The sequence below is a fragment of the Cajanus cajan genome, chromosome 1 (assembly GCF_000230855.2).
Source record: "Cajanus cajan strain Asha chromosome 1, NIPB_CcT2T_4, whole genome shotgun sequence".
NCBI lineage: Eukaryota > Viridiplantae > Streptophyta > Magnoliopsida > Fabales > Fabaceae > Cajanus > Cajanus cajan.
In genome coordinates, this window is record NC_138517.1 from 6228000 (window position 1) to 6246981 (window position 18982).

Genomic DNA, 18982 nt, shown 5'->3' on the forward strand with positions numbered 1-18982 from the left:
AAAATATTACAAATAAACTATTAAACATAAAATTAAACTAGAATTATGTTACACAAATAACAAATTAAATGTGTATCTTCACTTTAGTCAATTTTTTTAATGAAATTAAGTTTATACAATTTGAGTTTAGTCAATTTTAAAAAAAAATCAAATTTAAGATATCTCTCTTTCTTATTTTTTCATGTTATAGTTTATTCCTTTTACTTCTAAAAAATATTTTTAAAATCTGGGTTTAAAAATATTGGTAAAAAAATATGATTAAAAAACAAATTTAAAAATTGGGTTAAAAAAAATTGCTTTACGAAATCTGGTTCAAAAAATTGGTTTAAAAAATCTGGTTAAAAAATCTGTTTTAAGAATCTAGTTTCAAAAAACTGGTTAAGAAAAACTGGTTTTAAACTGGTTTTTATCCGATCCATTTTAGAAATGGATTAATCCATAAATTTGGATCGAAATTGGTTCAAAACTAATCTATTAATTATGTTCGGTTCAAAATCGGATGTAAACTGGATCAGATCGGAATCTACTAAACCAATCCATTTAAAAGCAGATCGGATCAGTTTGGATCGATTTTTTAAAAAAATCGATCAATGCCCACCCCTAATCCGAAACTATAAAAAAAAAATGCTGATAACATTGGTCATAAGAATCAATAAAAAAAAAATAAAAATGAGATTATTAAAATAGGATTATTATCAACTGTAATGATAAAAAAATAAAAATTGCTGAACCCATAAGTAAAATTGTCGCAAAGACATAAATAATTTCAAAAACTACGTTACAAATGTTAAAAAGCCTTGGAAGTATGATTGTGATTTAAAAAAAGTGTAATACTATAACAGTGGAATGAGATAATAAGTTGACAAGTTGTGTAATACTGTATTAATGGTGGCGTATTGGGCTTGGATATTTATAAATTTGTCATTTCATAAGTTTATTGTAATGTTTTATAAAATATTTATTAAATAGTATTTTGATTGAATTATAATTAATATTTACTTCTAATCCATGTTTTTTCTGATATAAATAAACTTTACACTTTTTTTCATTTTATATAAGGATTGATAGAATAACTGTATAAGAAACTTCCCATGAGTGGATCTTACACAGCAGAAACCGATTCCTGCACAAGAAAGTGCTTTAAAATAAAGTACAAGAATCAATTTAGTTAATTTAGCATAAAGTGTTCGGTGAGACAAAAATCGAAAGAAAAAAAATCAATTATTGGTAGACTTTATAACACAAAGATACATTTATAGTACCCCGAAGCCATGAAATTTGCCTATCAACAATTTTGCCACAACCTTTTTGCTATGTTTCATCCAAATTACCAGAAAGAAATTAGAGGTCCCTTCGTGGCTGGTGCATCCAATATCAGGAAAAAGAAAAGGAATATGTAGCAATAAAGAAATTCCCACAAAATGTTTCTTTTTACAAGAAAAGAAATAAAAAAGAAAAAAAGAAAGGAATCCCTTCATATGCTTCTTCCAAGCATGCTCTTTATGCACATCACTTTTTCCCCTTATCCTTGTGACATGTGCAAGAATAAAGTTCTTCATGGAAAATTTTTATCTTCTTTCTTCCATGGCAACTCACTCACTCACTCAACTTTCATTTTCTGGTTTAACATTTACCAAAAGTACTTTGGTTGACATGAGGGATTGATTTCTGGTCCGAACCAGAGAAATTATGTATGCACATATAAACAACTATTTCTAAGTTATTTTCTTCAATGGCATAACACAACAAAATTTAACACAAGCTCTCACATGTTTAATAACCCAAAGTTAAGGCCTAACTTTCCTTATTACGTGAGTCCTATACCATGCTTGATGTGCTCAACAATTCTTCCTTCCACCCTTTGTTAACTTTCTCTATAAATTCTTCCACTCTTCTCTTCAGTTCATCATCATTATCGTTATTGTCGTCGTCATCGTCATAGTTGTTGTTGACTTTATCACCACCTTCCACTTTTTCCTCTTCTTCATTGCTGCAATCATCATTCCCTTCGATTTCAATGCTTTCATCTGCTTCGGCTTCCTGATCATGTGACACTTCTACTTCTTGTGGCAATGATGTTGTGTCTTTCTCCACTAGGGGCTTGGAGTTTGATCCTTGTTTCTGATTTGCACCCTTTGAAAGAGGGATTTCACTTTCTTGATGAATGCTGAGGCTAGGCTTCAAGTCCACTAGGATGATGACTATGATCAAATTGCAGAAGCAGAAAATGAATGCTGAGCTGGAAGCAGCTTGAGTGATGAACTCCAACACAGAATCCAACATGGTTGAGAGCAATTAGGAAACAAACACGCACAAGGGTACCAAAGAGTGAGAGGGTAGTGGTGAAGGAGTGAGAACAAGGGAGGAACTGTATATGCAATTTGATGATTTTGATGCCTATTTAAAGCACTTTTGGATAGATGCAAACGTGGAAAGAACCTTTATTTGTAGCAAATTTTAAGATGTTGCTTGTCAAGTGTGGTGTGTGAAAGCTATCAAGAATGTAACAATACAATATAATATATTATCAAGTCATTCATACGAATGAAATCGATCAAATACCTTTAAACAAAATCTCATTTTTGAGTTTTATGATTGAAAAAATTATAATTAAAAGTAAAAAATCCACCAAAAATAATCGATTTGATTTTTTTAACAAAAATTAGTCATAAAGAAAGTTAATAAACACATCGAACTAATATCGAGGGAAATTGTAACAATACAATACACATTTTGTGTAGTGGAAGCTATGGAATGTAACATTATAATATAGATTTGTATAATAATTGATTGATTCATGTATTAATAATGTCTGTGGGAAAGTTCTTCCAACTGTATGTGGGGGCGTAGTTTATTGATTAATCAAAAGACTTTTGGACTATACAAAGAGCATCACATGGAGCTTTCTTGGCCAGTCATAGGCACAGCCCTATGTCATAACTCGACATCATCAACCACCAAAACTTTTACGTGTGTTTGGTTTCTATGCCTACTCTCTTGCTTAGGTTTAATTTTATAATCATGGGAAATTTGAAAAGAAAAAACAACGAATGGATTGTGATTTTTTTTAATGTTGTTTGGAGATCTTGGGATTTTTGACTATGACTAACTGAAAATGACCAAGGACCTAACTCTGCAACCAAACAGTGTTGAATGTAGAAAAATGTGTTGTTTTATGAGCTTTGAAAATGTCACCAACGATGTTCACAGCTTGTCTAGTCTTAATAGATATTTAAGTGAATGAGACCCAAATAAATGAACAGGGCCTATAATTTCTGAGAGTGAAATTTATGCTTAATATAGCCAGTTAATTCTCATTTTCTAATTAGACTACACAATTATTAATTAAAATTATATAATATTAGTATTTTTTAACATTCCACTACTCAAAATATATAAACTAACAAATTTAATTTAATTTATCCTTTAACTTTGTCCTTTTTGATTTTTACCCATAATTATAAATGTAATATTGTCATCTCATATCTTTATTATTTGATTTGACAGTTATTGTTGAGAATTCTGGGATTAAGAGACCCTAAAAGCACGTTGATCTATAAAGGGTTGGATCAAAGATAAATGAAGCCAGAAAAAGTCCAGAAGGAAGACTATTTTCAAAGAAAGCTATAGACCTTAGAGAGAAGCTAGATAGAAGATTACTCTTCTTCTTTTTCTTTCTTCCTTCCTTTCTCTCTTCCCTTTCATTTTCACTAAAACTCTTCCTTCTTTATCATTTTCACACCTGATCATAAGAGGTGGTGAGAGAGTCTGAGTATCGAGGTCGGAAAACCTTGAGTCAGTGGTGTGCGAAGTCACTCCTCTTCGTTCCCTCTTACGGATTTTAGTCTCCAAGAGATAAGGGAAGCAGTGATTCAAATTAGGGATGCCTTATGTGACTGTGATGATTGGAATGAGTTGCCTATTTCAATTGATTGATTTAAGGATGAGGTTGAAAAAGGGATTTTGTGGGTTATATGTTCATGGAGGTTCATGATCGATTGGTGATCGATTTTAGTTGCATGTTGTTTTTTGTATGAATTTATATTGTATATTTTGTATGGATGTTATTTATGTTGCATATGACTGGAATTTGCTAGATTTCAGGTATTAGGCAAAATCGGGTTCTGCACAAGTGCAAAATATAATATCATGTTGGGTGCGCCTTTAAAGTGTCGAACATAGTTCTAAAGGAGAGGTATCTGTCTCACTCACGTTAAGCGCAAGATTGGTGGCGCCATACATGAGGAGAAAAACTCATCTTGCATTAGAATCACGCCGGGCATGGGCTAAATGGCATCAAACATGAGGGAAAAACTCGTTTCAGCCTTGATTCATGTTGGGCGCTAAAGTGTGGGATGCTAGAGTGTAACGATCCGCTATGGCCGCCACACTGCGCAACAAACAACTAACTACACATATACATATACTGAAATAGTAATAATATAAGCACATCTACGTCTCATGAATATGTACAACTATGTTGCTTGTCCAGTAACTATATACAAATATCTATACAAAAGTATCTACCAACAACCGGTAGTCTACAAAACGAAATCCAACTCCAGGCATCACCTATGGGCTCCACTACTACTCTCCAATCTATCATTGCCTTGCTCCCATACAACGTATGATCATCGCAGTCTAAACCATATGGAAACATGCAAGGGTAAGCTAGCTAAAATAAACAACTCATATAATTACGTATGCAACACATCAACACATAAATTCATTTTCACATCCAACACGAGCTACAAACAACACATATACTATACATCTTAATATCACTTCAACAATACAACACATATCAACATTGTATCAACACATCAACACATATACGCTGTCATGCATTTCAACTCAGAGATCTCCTACAACACAAGGTGAGTAGTCTAAGTGGTTAGGTTGTACCGAACACACAACAAAGAACCTTTTTGGGCTTGCTAGGTAAACAAAAAATTTGGATAAAAATCCATAACACGATAACAGTTTCTCAGACTTTTCCACTTAAACAAGGAAGTATAGTAGTATATCAAGATAAGATAGCTAGGTTTAGGCCTATCACGACATTAGCTAGCTCAACTAAGCAACTTATGGGATTAGCCTACTGACTATCCTCCAACTACTATAACCCTCTGATACTCGGTTTGGAACTAAGTTTTTGACTTCGTACTTTACTCGAATTGGTCGTTTGTAATCGGTATAGCTCGACTTAGCCCCTATACCGTGGTCGCTTTATACATGTGTGCCTCGACTTTACCCACACACGGGATCAACTAAGTCCTAGAGGATAACAACACAACATCCACTCCAAAGGACAACTTCCCGATGAGGTTTTTTCAACAAATTGGGCTTTTAGAGCACCACAACTATCTCAATCCGCACATGGGATGAGCAACTTCAGAAACATCTTCCCTAGTCCTAGTGATCAATAACTCATCATCACAACTCAATCAACACACAACTGAGCAGCACAGTTCAACTTAACAACTCAAAACAACAACACAATAACTCATTATATTTTCAGCACAACAACTTAGTCAACACACAACTTTTCAACTCATATCATCACTACTCAACTACTCAGCTACACAAATAGTTTACAACACTATGCTCAACATGCATCTCAACGTCTTACAACTCAATCATCACTACTTATTGTCGCAACCCGGATTTTTTCGATCTCGCGACTAATGGTTTAGACATCCTTTTAAAAGTCTCATCAATTAAGGAATGCTCGGACACCAGACTAATCCTTAATTAATGGTTTTAAAAAATGGTTCATGGAGTCGCCACAAATGTTTTACTCAAAACATTGGAAAAAGAAAAGGTTTTTCTTAAAAAAAAAAAAAAGAATCCAATAATGGTCTTGATAACCAGAATTGGGTTCGGGGGTCGGTTACGTGTAGGGAAGATATTAAGCACCCCTACAACGCCCTTAATTGGTACCATATGATGAAGTTAGTATTATAAATAATAATAATAAAAATATTAAATCCCCTTTTATTAATGATTATTTACATGCTTTAATTTATACAATTAATCCTAAATGTCTACATGATTATTTTTATTATAACAATATTAATTACAGATAAGAAATAAATAAATAAATAAAGGGAGAGAAAGAGATTAATGAAATACCTCTTGAATGAGCTCTATTAAATCTTCAAAACAGGAAGATTTTAGGTGCTTTGTGGCAACCTTTCACACTACAATGCCTCACAAAAATCTCAAGAAATACAAAAGAGAGGGGAAGAGAGGAAAAGAGAGAAATTTCGTGCTCTAGGGAGTCTGGACGAAATTTTTTTGGAGTCTTGAGAAATGAGCCCCAACAATCTATTTATAGACTTCAGAAAGGGTCCAGAACGGCCCGTTCCAAAATCAGAACGACCCGTTCTGGATCTGGTCATTGAGCCTTATTTTTGTACCCCAGAATGGCCCGTTCTGAAATCGGAACGGCCCGTTTCGGGGAACCAGAACGGCCCGTTCTGAAATGAGAACGGCCCGTTCTGGGTACAAATTTTGGGCCCCTTTTCATATACCAGAACGGCCCGTTCCAATAAAGAGTTTTTAGCCATTTTTATAACTTGGAAAGGCCCGTTCCAGTTAAGGTTAAAAGCCCTTTTTTAGGAGATTGGAACGGCCCATTCCAATTGGAATGGCCCGTTCCAACCTACAAATTATAGGATTTTTAGGAGCCTTGGAACGGCCCGTTCTGGACTTGGGAACGGCCCGTTCCGTTTTTGGAACGGCCCGTTCTGGGCCTCTAAAAATAATTAATTTGGGCCTTTGGGCCTTCTGATGTCCTATCTTGATGTTTGCATGCTTCGGAAGCTCTTTCCCTTCGTAACAGAGGTCCATTCTCTTGTTTGTATGCTCCCGGACGAAATTGGGTGTCTACAGCTGCCCCTCTTTACTTGTCCTTTGGAATAACTATGTGTTGCTTTTTCAAAGGCAAGTAAAGACGTAGACATTTCGTTCGGGTCTTCTCTTTGTCTCTTTGTGTGATGCTCCTACGTTGTTTCTCTTGTGATAATGTGTAGCTTCTTTCGCTTTGAGGTTAGGTAACCCTCTTCGATCTTGTACTAGTTTTGAGGATCTAGCAACCCTTTCACTAAATTCAGGTAACCCATTTTGTACTAGTTTTGGGGATCTAGCAACCCTTTAACTAAGGTCAGGTAACCAACTTTGTACTAGTTTTGGGGATCTAGCAACCCTTTTCACTAAGGTCAGGTAACCCACTTTGTACTAGTTTTGGGGATCTAGCAACCCTTTCACTAAGGTCAGGTAACCCACTTTTCTTTTGTACTTGATGTCTTCTCAATGGTGTTGTGCGATGAAAGACTGCCCCCAGATGGATGGGCAGGAGAGTTTTGATGTGCCCCTGTGTTGGTGGGCAGCGAAGTGGATGGTTGGCAGGGATTCCAGTGTTGCCCCTGTCACTTGAGTATTGTGATGCCTCTCCAGGCGCAATGCTAAGTCTTTTTGATGATTGATTATTTGATTGTTGGTGGATGGTTGTGGAATGAAAGACTGCCCCTAGGTGGATGGGCAGGAAATGTTTGTTGTTGTTCTTGTCAAGGTGAGTATTGTGATGCCTCTCCAGGCGCCTGCTTGTAATATTTTTTTTTCTAAATTTTGCTTTCTTAGCTTCGACTTTTTCATATTTGAAGCTTGCCTTTTTCTACTATTTTTCTAAATGCTTCGGCTTTTTCAACATGTATGAAGCTTGCCTTTTTCTGTTTTATCTTTTGTCATCATCATTGGTGGAGGGATCCCATCCCATGATGATGTTATTTGCTTAATATTTATTGACGAGTATTATTTTGGAAGCCACTCCTGGCTTTGGTAAGGAAACCATTCCTAGTCTTGGCATTCTCTTGAATCATTCTTCATTCAATTGAGGAGTAGGGCGCGAAAGCCTCTTCATGCTTGTGGACTTGATTATTCTTCCTCGTCCAGTTCTATCCCGTCTTGTTGTTGACATGTCTTTTGTTTCTTGGTGGCTATATGAAACCACTTGTATGGAATGCCCTTGTTGGGGGCTATGCCTTTTGACATGATCTTGGCTTTAAGGCACTGTCTAGTTGTTGATCCTTTTTTACGAGTGCTTCGGCCTCTTGATTCCTCCGACAAGTAATGGATAGACACACACAAGAATGCAAGAATGCAAAAGAAAATGCAAAGCAGGAATGGATTGGATTTTTTCAAATTTTTGTTTTTGTTTTTTTTTTAAATGAACTTATACCCTTTTATGCACACTTATGTCATATGCATGTTATGCAATGATGCTTCTATGCTAATGCTTATTTATGCAAGATTTATTTATTTATTTATTTTGAATAATTCCCATTGGATAAAGAAAGCTTTCTAAGTGTGTGAAATGCTTATTGGATGCATGTCATGCATGTTTTGATTTTTAGTGTTTTTTAGAAGGTGGCTTTCCTTTTCTCCTTCTCACGAATAAACTACCCTAATTGATGCATAACTTTAGTTGTATTGGCCACTTGGTATCAAACTGTCTTGGGGTTTTCTTTGTTTTCTTTTGTTATTTTTTTTTTGTTCAAAAACCCTAACTTTTGCCTAGGATGCATCCTAGCGGGTATTTTCTTGCTTTTTTCATTTGCCCTAATTTTTGCCTAGGATGCCCTTTACGGGTTTTCATCCTAGCGGGTCATTTTCATTTTTTTTCTTTTTTTTTTTGTACTTGTTTAAATTTTGACAACCATCAACAATATACGTCATTAAGATTGAACAAGACAGAAAGGAAAGAAAAAGATGATATAGAATGAATGGTTAATGGAGGTAGGATGATTTAGAATGAATGGGTAGTGGAGGTAGATGAGTGTTTAAGTTTTTTAAACAAACATTTCCTTGGATAATTATTATAATCATTCTCCTAATTATCTTAAACTACACATCCGAGTCTCAGGCAGAGTCTTCGCAGAATTTGGCCCCTCATAGAAGTGTTCAAGTCGCCTTTTAGCTTTTAACTATGAGAATCATCACTTGCTATTTTTATGCTTTTTTAGATCCCTAATTTTTGCCTAGGACGTGTACTAGCGGGAACTTTCGATTTTTTTTTGCCTAAGATGCCATTTACAGGTTTTCATCCTAGCAGTATTTTGCAAGTGATATTATTTTTGGCATAACACTTCTTTGCTTTGACAAAATCTCCTACCATCCGTGTTTGGGAGGACCAGCGTATTTGATGATTAACATTGCCCCCCATTCCCGTACACCAAGGAGAAAGATGTTGCCCTCACTTACGGGTGTTGAAAGAGAGTTCTTTCATGAGCCGAGATTTGTGGTTCCTTTGTCGGTCAAATTGGGCGAAAGTTGTTTATTATTATTTTTTTTTTGCAAGACTCTTCTTATGCAATAAGAATCTTGTGTAAGACTCTTCTGATCACTTTCTTATTTTTTGTGTTTCGAGGAGGTGATCTTATTTTCTACCTTAGACTCAGATAATGCGTTGTAGATGTTCGAAGCTTTGATTAATTTTATTATCTTCGGTCATGTTTGTTTTTTTTTTTTTATGGTGATTGATTTCTGAATTTAATGTGTGACATAAGAGAGAAAAGAATAGACACAAGAGTTTTATGGAAATGACGTATGTTATTGATGAATGTAAAAATAAAACAAGCCCTTATTTTGAACTCATGATCGTGGGCGAAGGTCATGAGTTAAACATGAACTTAAAGTAATTTTAACTTTAATTTTTTTTTAAGAGAGAACCCTCAACAGCTTTCAATAGATCATTCCCAAATTACTAGTTATCATGGTCGTTCGTTGATGTCTAGTCTGTTGGCCTCAAACTTGAGTCGCCCAGTGTCGATAAGCTCTTGTACGCGAAGCTTCAAGGCCTTGCAATTTTCAATAGAATGCCCTGCTGCCCCGGCGTGATAATCGCAAGTTTCCTCGGGCCTATACCATAAGGGGTAAGGCGGTTGTTGCTTTCTTTGTGGTGGGGCTTTTACCAACATTGAGGCCTCCAACAGTTGAGGAAGCAAGTCGGCATAGCTCATAGGAATTTCGTGAAAAGTCCTTTGTGCTTTTGAGACTATTTTAAGATTTCGAGGAAAGACGGGGAGGGTGGTAGCATCCTTTCCTTTTCTCTCGTAGATCCCTTTTGATTGAATATCCTCGGACTGTGGGGGTTTTGTGATTTCAGCAGCTTCTTTACCGTCAAAATTGTGTGTTTCGACAACTCTCAATCTTTCTTCTAGAGTATTCAAACATCCTCTAGTATGGTCGATGTCGTGTTGCATTCTGGTCATGGCATCAATCATCTTAGTCATTTGTTGTTTGAGCTGTATGAACTCCATAAAAAGTACCCGACTTCCTTCTTGTAGAGCTTCCATGACTCTTTCTCCTTGAGCTTCGTGAGTATGGAGTGCTTAGGAGACACCTTCGAGTGACAATGAATAGTTTTCTATTAAACTATTTGGATGTAAATGCATGAAAGGGAATTTCTAATAAAGATTCGATGGCTCATCCTTGAGCGAGGTGAGTTATCGGTGTTCCTCTTCATAATATTTTATGATGTCACAGAGGTCACACTAATTTCTTGTCTTAGATACAAATCCCCTTGTGATTCTAAATATATGATATGCATGTTCTTTTTTTTTGCCTACTCTTTATCATGTTTCTATTATCTAAAGGGGGAATGATGCATGGTAAATATGAGATTTCTTTTATTGATTTTTTTTTTACCAAAAAGGAAACTACCTATATGATGTTGAATGGAATGCTGATCTAAGAATGTACAAAAGGGGTATAAGATTTTTATTATTATTATTATTGTTTGCTTATTATAAAATTTTAATCCATCTTATTAGAACAAAATAATACAAACAAATGCACACACATATGCTCAATCAATGTACACCCACGAACGATCATGATCAAATCCTTGGTCTGTGGTCCCTGTCAAGAAAAGTGCGTTGTATAGGACGGTTTTAATCTCACTGGTCTTTAAGGCCCCCAAGGTGCCCCCATTATAGGGACCCAATATCTCTGTCGCCGTCACCTGGCAAACTCTAAGGTCTGTCGCAGCATTTCGGGCTAGAGTAACCGGTTATCACCTTGAGTGTGATTTCCGACAAAGCTCGCAGGCTCCAAGGCCAAACTTAGGCTGGTCGTACGTCAGTCACTCCCTATGTTTAATACCCTCATGCCCCCGGGTGTAGGGGGAACTGTTGTGTGCAAAGGTTTGTGTACAATTTATATTCCAAACAAATGCTGAATTTAAACATGCATACAGATAATAAAGCCAAACAAATAAAGCAAACAAAATAAAGGGGAAAAATATTTAAATTATTATTTTTTTTATTTTATTAACTTCATCAATTAATGGGCTTGACCCTCTTTGAACGTCCCTAGTGAAGTCGCCATCTGTCGCAACCCGAATTTTTTCGATCTCGTGACTAATGGTTTAGACATCCTTTTAAAAGTCTCATCAATTAAGGAATGCTCGGACACCAGACTAATCCTTAATTAATGGTTTTGAAAAATGGTTCATGGAGTCGCCACCAATGTTTTGCTCAAAACATTGGAAAAAGAAAAGGTTTTTCTTTATAAAAAAAAAAGAATCCAATAATGGCCTTGATAACCAGAATTGAGTTCGGGGGTCGGTTACGTGTAGGGAAGATATTAAACACCCCTACAACGCCCTTAATTGGTACCCTATGATGAAGTTAGTATTATAAATAATAATAATAAAAATATTAAATCCCCTTTTATTAATGATTATTTACATGCTTTAATTTATACAATTAATCCTAAATGTCTACATGATTATTTTTATTATAACAATATTAATTACAGATAAGAAATAAATAAATAAAAAAAGGGAGAGAAAGAGATTAATGAAATACCTCTTGAATGAGCTCTATTAAATCTTCAAAACAGGAAGATTTTAGGTGCTTTGTGGCAACCTTTCACACTACAATGCCTCACAAAAATCTCAAGAAATACAAAAGAGAGGGGAAGAGAGGAAAAGAGAGAAATTTCATGCTCTAGGGAGTCTGGACGAAATTTTTTTGGAGTCTTGAGAAATGAGCCCCAGCAGTCTATTTATAGACTTCAGAAAAGGTCTAGAATGGCCCGTTCCAAAATCGGAACGGCCCGTTCTGGATCTGGCCGTTAAGCCTTATTTTTGTACCTCAGAACGGCTCGTTCCGGGGAACTAGAACGGCCCGTTCTGAAATGAGAACGGCCCGTTCTGGGTACAAATTTTGGGCCCCTTTTCATATACCAGAACGGCCCGTTCCAATAAAGAGTTTTTAGCCATTTTTATAACTTGGAACGGCCCGTTCCAGTTTCGGAATGGCCCGTTCCAGTTAAGTTTAAAAGCCCTTTTTTAGGAGATTGGAATGGCCCATTCTAGTTGGAACGGCCCGTTCCAGCCTACAAATTATAGGCTTTTTAGGAGCCTTAGAACGGCCCGTTCCAATTCGAGAACGGCCTGTTCTGGACTTGGGAACGGCTCGTTCCGTTTTTGGAACGGCCCGTTCTGGGCCTCTAAAAATAATTAATTTGGGCCTTTGGGCCTTCTGATGTCCTATCTTGATGTTTGCATGCTTCGGGAGCTCTTTCCCTTCGTAACAGAGGTCCATTCTCTTGTTTGTATGCTCCCGGACGAAATTGGGTGTCTACACTTATATTTGACTTTCTACTCATCATACATCTCAATGACATATCAACATTGTTCATATAATATCCCAATATAACTATACAATTTCACAACACAATTGTCAACATATACTCATCAACATTCAACACCTAAAGTTCCTTATCATACAACATCTCTACAACTTATTCATCATCATTTAACAATAATACAACTTAAAAAACAAGCTTTATACATATAGGTCATTCATCAAGAAACAACCAACTCATTTGGAAAAGAAATTTATTAAGCAAGTCCCCACGCTCAACGTAGAAACTCATGCTCAGCCTCAGCCTTAGAGGCACAACTCAGCTCTCATTAAGCCCAAAAGTCCATGCTCAGCATCAGCCTTCCAGAGGCACATCTCACTCTCACGCTAAGCGTAGAATCCCACACTTAGCCTCAGAGTTCTAGCAACATTTCCAAATTGTCACGCTAAGCATGAAAACCCACGCTTAGCATCCCAAACCCAGAAATTCATACTAGTAGATGAACAATTTCATCTCCAATTCCTCTCAACCCATGCAATGATCAAAACATGCAACCCCAAAATCCTTCAACCCCAACAACATACAACTCAAAATTCAGAAGAAAAGCAAAATGCATTCCCAAAAACTCAAGGAAATCATCACATTTCAATCTTACATCAAGAACAACCAAAAACCCCAATTTCAACATAAAATTCCTTGAATTAAACCCTCAACTACAGATTTCATCAATTTATCAACATTAAACCTTCAATCTATTTAATAGTCACATGTTTTCAACCCAAAACCCCAAATCCTAGCGTCCCTTACCTCAAAACGAGGTGAATGACGAACTCCGAGCTACTCCAAGGTTGAAGAAGAAGAAAATGGGACAACAATGCAACTCCGGGCTAAAGAGAAGGGAGAAGAAGTGTTTGCACGACTCTAGGGTTGAAAAAGAAGAAGAATGGACGATGAACCTTGCTTCACAACCCTAGTTCTCACCACCTCAGCCTTGGGGAAAAGAAAACAACAATAAAGGTTTAGAGGTTTGAGAGAAAATGAGAGTGAAGGAGGTTCACAGGTCTTACACTAGGCGTGAGTCAAGCAAAGAGCTCTCTGTCTAATCAGGGTCGGGCGTGGATGTTGCCATGCTAGGCGAGGAAGTGTGGATACTCTATACCTCAACCACACTGGGCACAAGTGGTGTGATGCCATGCATGGGCGGGACAATGAGCTCTTTCCTTAGTGATGCTTAGCTCACAGTGAGTGGCGTCAAACACAATTTGGATTATTAAAAGCTGTATTTTAATGATGTTTTTCAATTGATTGAGGATAGATAAGTTGTATGATGAATAGTTGATTGTCAAGTATTGTTTTACAGTTGATGTATGATGAATAAGTTGTACAAGTAGTATAGTAAGATGTGGTATGTTGATATGTAGTAAGTTAAAGTATGTTGCAAAGTTGTAAGTTGTTTAGTTGCTTAAATTGATTTCTAATGGTGTTTATTCAAAGTTGTGAACATTGTGAAGATGTATGTTGCTTACGTTGTTTTAGTTGACCTGTTATGTAGTTGAAAGTTGAACATAGCATGAGTTGTATGTTGTTAAATGCTGATAAGCTATAGATATGTGTGTTATATACATATCTTAGCTACAATACATAGAAACTAGAGGAGAGTTAAAGATGTTTTTGAACTAAATATTTCATTGTGTGGATATACGTTACGATGCTCCAAGGGCCCAGTTGAACCCTTCAATAGGTAATTTGGCTTCTAATGGGTAAGTTATTTTTCAGTCGTCTCCTCTAGGTTTTATGTGGTATTTGTGTGTGGGCAAGGTAAAACACATGTGTATAAATCGACTAATTGAGTAAAGTACCGAGTCGGGGACTTAGTTGTTAACCTAATATTAGAGGGTTGTGATATTTGGAGAATAGTCGGTGGGCTAATCCCATAAACGACTTAATATTGCAAACTAATGTCGTAGTAAGCTCATATCCAAGTTGTTCTATCTAAACACAGTACCACACTTCCTTGTGTTAATTGATGAAATATGAAAAGTCAATCTAACTTATGTTAGATGTTGCTTCTAACCTTATGCTAGTTGTTATTTCTTACCTCAGTGTCAGTTGTTGATTATGGTATTATACTAACCGTTTTAATTCGGTAAGGTCAAACCATTTAAATCGCTCAACCTAAGATGTAGGAAATCTTCATAATTAATATGTGTGATGATGCATTAGATGATGCAAATGTATGCATACTGATGTGATGAATATGTTGTGAGTTGTTAAGCTGCCATGTTGATGATGTCATGTTGTTAGTTGAATTACTTAATGTGACGAATATGTTGTGATTCATTTAGTTGCTATGATCATGATGTTGCCATGTTGTAGGATTTAATATGATGATGTTTAATAAGTTGTATGTTGAATTCTTTTCACTAGCTTACCTTGTGTTTTTCTTATGGTGGAAACTATGATGATTATACTTGGTATAAAAGCAGGATAAGATTAGCAGGATGACTTGTGTAATTAGAGGATAGTCACACTGGAGGTGGCTAGGTTTAGTTATAGGCTACTCTTATGTAATCGAATTTTGTATACATGCTGACTGACATTTAGGTTTATTTTACAATTGATATTGTATTTTGTATATATGGTGTATATATTGGATACCAATTACTAATTGTAATATAAACTCTAATTCTAATGTATGTCGTTTAGCCTTCCACTGTGTAGTAATTGTATTATAGTCTATGTCATGACCTGTTGGATTGTTACAATAAACAAAATTCATCACAGTTAATAAATAGTTAAATTTTTTAAATATATTGACAAAAATTTATTTCTTTGATTGTATTATACATATAGGAGAGACTTTGTTAAAAAAATAAAATTTAATCTTTATATTTTGAAATAAATTAATTTTTTATCATCATTTGGATATATCATTAGTAAACAACTTTAACATAATTCTAAATAAAATTTTAAATTTTAAATTTGAAAAATTATTTTAATGATAATATTTAATCACAAAGATTAATAATATTTTATAAACAATGCATATAATTATATATATATATATAACATTTATACTTGCAATATTTTCATTTTTAAAAATACACAATACTTTTTCAATTCATCTTCATCCAAAGGTTTTCAATTTTTAAGATTCAAATAAAAAATGAAACAATTTTATATTTTGAAAATTGTTCAGATTTTCATAATAATAAAAAAACCAAATTGATCTAATATATACACTTTAATTATAAAAAATATTTAGTTAAATGTCAAATCATATTAATAGCACTTTCATCAAAATATTTTTTATATACCATATATTTATTTATGAATTTTAAGCTCTATACTTTTTTTTTTTTTGATCAGCTAAGAGAAATTTGTATTAAGGAGGCACTAGGGGTGCCAAACCCAAATACAGAAATGTTGAGAAATAGAAAAAGTTACGGATAGTGTTATGCTACTCCACCCTGTTTACAAATTACAGAACTAGGATACACACTTGATACAAGAAATAGGATCCATAAGCCAATTAACATACAATAATTGATCTCTCTTCAAATCCACAGACAACCATTTCCAAGATCTATACTAATTTTAGTAGCCTTTCTTGGAGGTAAAAATAATTTAAAATACATGTAAATCTATTGTTCTCAACTTTTGCTAATTAAATAATAAGATTGTACTTGAATAATTTACAACAGTTATACACATATTTTAAGAGTATCATGTTGATAGTAAATATTTTATATAAAAAATAAAACTGATTTTTTAAAACCTTAAATATAAGAGTCAATTACATAAGTGCTTCTTGAAATTTCTTGACATTGCACATAATCTTTTTGTTTTTTAACATTTACAACAACACTCTTTATTGAAAAATACATGTAATATCAAGGAGAATGTCAAAATCATATTTTTAAAACAATTGAGAAAATTATTAGAAAGATAAAAAGAATCAGAAAAATTATATACAATTTCACAAAATCTTATAAGTGCTAAGATATTTTACTCTATACATAAGATGCTTAGTAAAATACTGGAAGAGAATTACATTGAGAATTGAAGATAACAGAGATAATTTGGATAAATTTTTTATTATACATTTACACAAGAAACAAATAAAATAAAATAAAAATTCGATAGATAAATCAAAGACGTTTTTATTTTTATTTTTATTTTTATGCATTTTAACCTTTTGAGAAGGTTTTATCGTCTAACTTTTTTTATAAATTAAAATGTATAAATTAGTTTTAAATTTCAAATAAAATAAATTTGATTCAGATTTAGTCTTTTCATTTTCTTATTATAAATGCTTCATTGAGAAACTTATCTAAATTGTTTGAAAGTCCTTTCTACTACCAGGAATTGCATATCGTCAATGCACTTTAAAGAGTATAGGCACCCTTATTCCTTTTTAAGTTTTTCTTTTAATACTGAAATTCAAACAAATAAGTTTGGTCCAGCTTTTTTTATTTTTTATTTTTTAATCTTAATGTATACATTTTATTATCTCACTTCTTATGATTGGTATTTTTTTTTTAATTTCCTCTTCAAATCAATTAATTTATATGGACTAATTATAAGTCGTTCATACTGAGAGGGTTGAAAAATAGTTCAGGTTCAAAGTTCCAAATCAATGTTATATAATTGGACGAACCAACTAAGAAATTCAGGGGAACAACTCAATCATTATGTATTGAAGTTTCTGAAAAAAAAAAAAAAAAAAAAAAGCACAGAAAGGGTAAAGTCATTGCACGTTTTAATATTGATGATTGAAGCATACCCATCAACAATTATTGTTTATCTAATTTGGTTGACTTTCAATTGCATTATATTTAAGAGTCAAATTAATTGTTCTTTTGATTGCTTTCTCACTTGTTGTCTCTTTGTTTATAGTTTTCCAAAATGTGAAATGGATTATTTTCAATGATTTTATTAAAATATTTTCCTCTTGACTTAGATAGAATTATTTATATAAATTAAGCAAACTGCTAGAGTCAGTCAACAATTTTTCTCAAGCACCAAAATAAGTTCCATTTGTATTAACGTGAAGGCATAAAAATTTAATTATAATCAAAACTTGTATTCTATTGGGCCTGACCTAAACCTAAACTATTAGACTGTAAATCTACCAAAATTCTTGGCCCATGACAAACCCAAACCTTCAAATTGGGAAACTTCAAAAACATGTGGAATGCCACATATCTAACAAGTGGAATGACATGTACATTGATAAATATGATAAAAAGAAAAACTACTACAAATTTAAATATTTAGCATTTATATCGAGACACTATGGTTCAAATCTTCCTTAGCATTTAAATATTAAGTTAATCATTTATATATTGTTAGTGTAAAGTTTTTTTTACACTGACAATCAATTATATCTTTTAATTGTGTCATGTTGCTGTTAAAAGTAAATATGTTTATAGTGATATGACACAATTAAAAAATATAATTGATTACCAGTATAAAAAAATTTTACATTAACAGTGTATAGGTGATTAACTCTTAAATATTTATGATTCAGGCGTGGCTTATTTTCTCATCAATTACATACAAACTATGAAACCTAAGAAAAAAATTTATAGAAAATATATAAACTTTTCATGTTGGAGATTATGGATACAAATCGTCATTACAAATTCACCATGACAAACCACATGCTACTTTCTAACACTCACTAATATCAAATTTGTCACAACACATTAATGTTAGGGGTTAAAGTTTCAAATTGAACTTTTAATTCTACATGAGTGGGGGGTTTGAATCTCTCTAATGTTACTTTTTTCACATGGTGGGTAATCCTATGAGAGGATGTTAATGTCTGGGAGTTAATTGAATAGTTAGAACTTAGTCTTTGAGTGAGTTTCTACTAGAAGCACCTGTCATTGATATCCTGTAGGTAATAATTTGAATTTTGAATGATATAAGCAATTAAGTTAACATTTAAACATATTTTTAGATCTTGAAAAAATGAATAGATTTTAATTTTAATCTCTGTAATATTTTTTAATTTTTAATTTTTCTAAAATTTGAAATTATATTTTTAGTCTTTATTATTATTATGTATTTATATTTAACTATTTATAAGATTATTTATAAGTCAAGTAATCGTCTCAGATTGTATTTATAATTTACTTTGTCACCATATATTATTTTTAAAAAGTTTATAGATCCTTAAAATATATGTTTATTTATATATTTTAAAATAATCATCAAGAACAAATAATAATGACTTTAAATTTTAGGAAATGAAAATAAATAAAATAAATTACAAGGATCAAAATCAATTTTTTTGTTCATTTTATGAGAATAAAAA

General features: G+C 33.6%; 1 protein-coding gene across 1 annotated transcript; it reads right to left on the minus strand.

Annotated features, from left to right (window-relative positions):
* Nucleotides 1-1202: 1202 nt before the first annotated feature.
* LOC109813345 (uncharacterized) lies at nt 1203-2508 on the minus strand. The gene has a single exon (XM_020377508.3). The coding sequence runs from the start codon at nt 2281-2283 to the stop codon at nt 1819-1821; it is 465 nt and encodes a 154-aa protein (XP_020233097.1). The 5' UTR covers nt 2284-2508; the 3' UTR covers nt 1203-1818.
* Between the last annotated feature and the right edge of the window lie 16474 nt (nt 2509-18982).

What these genes read in the sequence shown, in the direction of transcription:
- LOC109813345 (XM_020377508.3), bottom strand. Translation starts at nt 2,283, where the DNA reads ATGTTGGATTCTGTGTTGGAGTTCATCACTCAAGCTGCTTCCAGCTCA.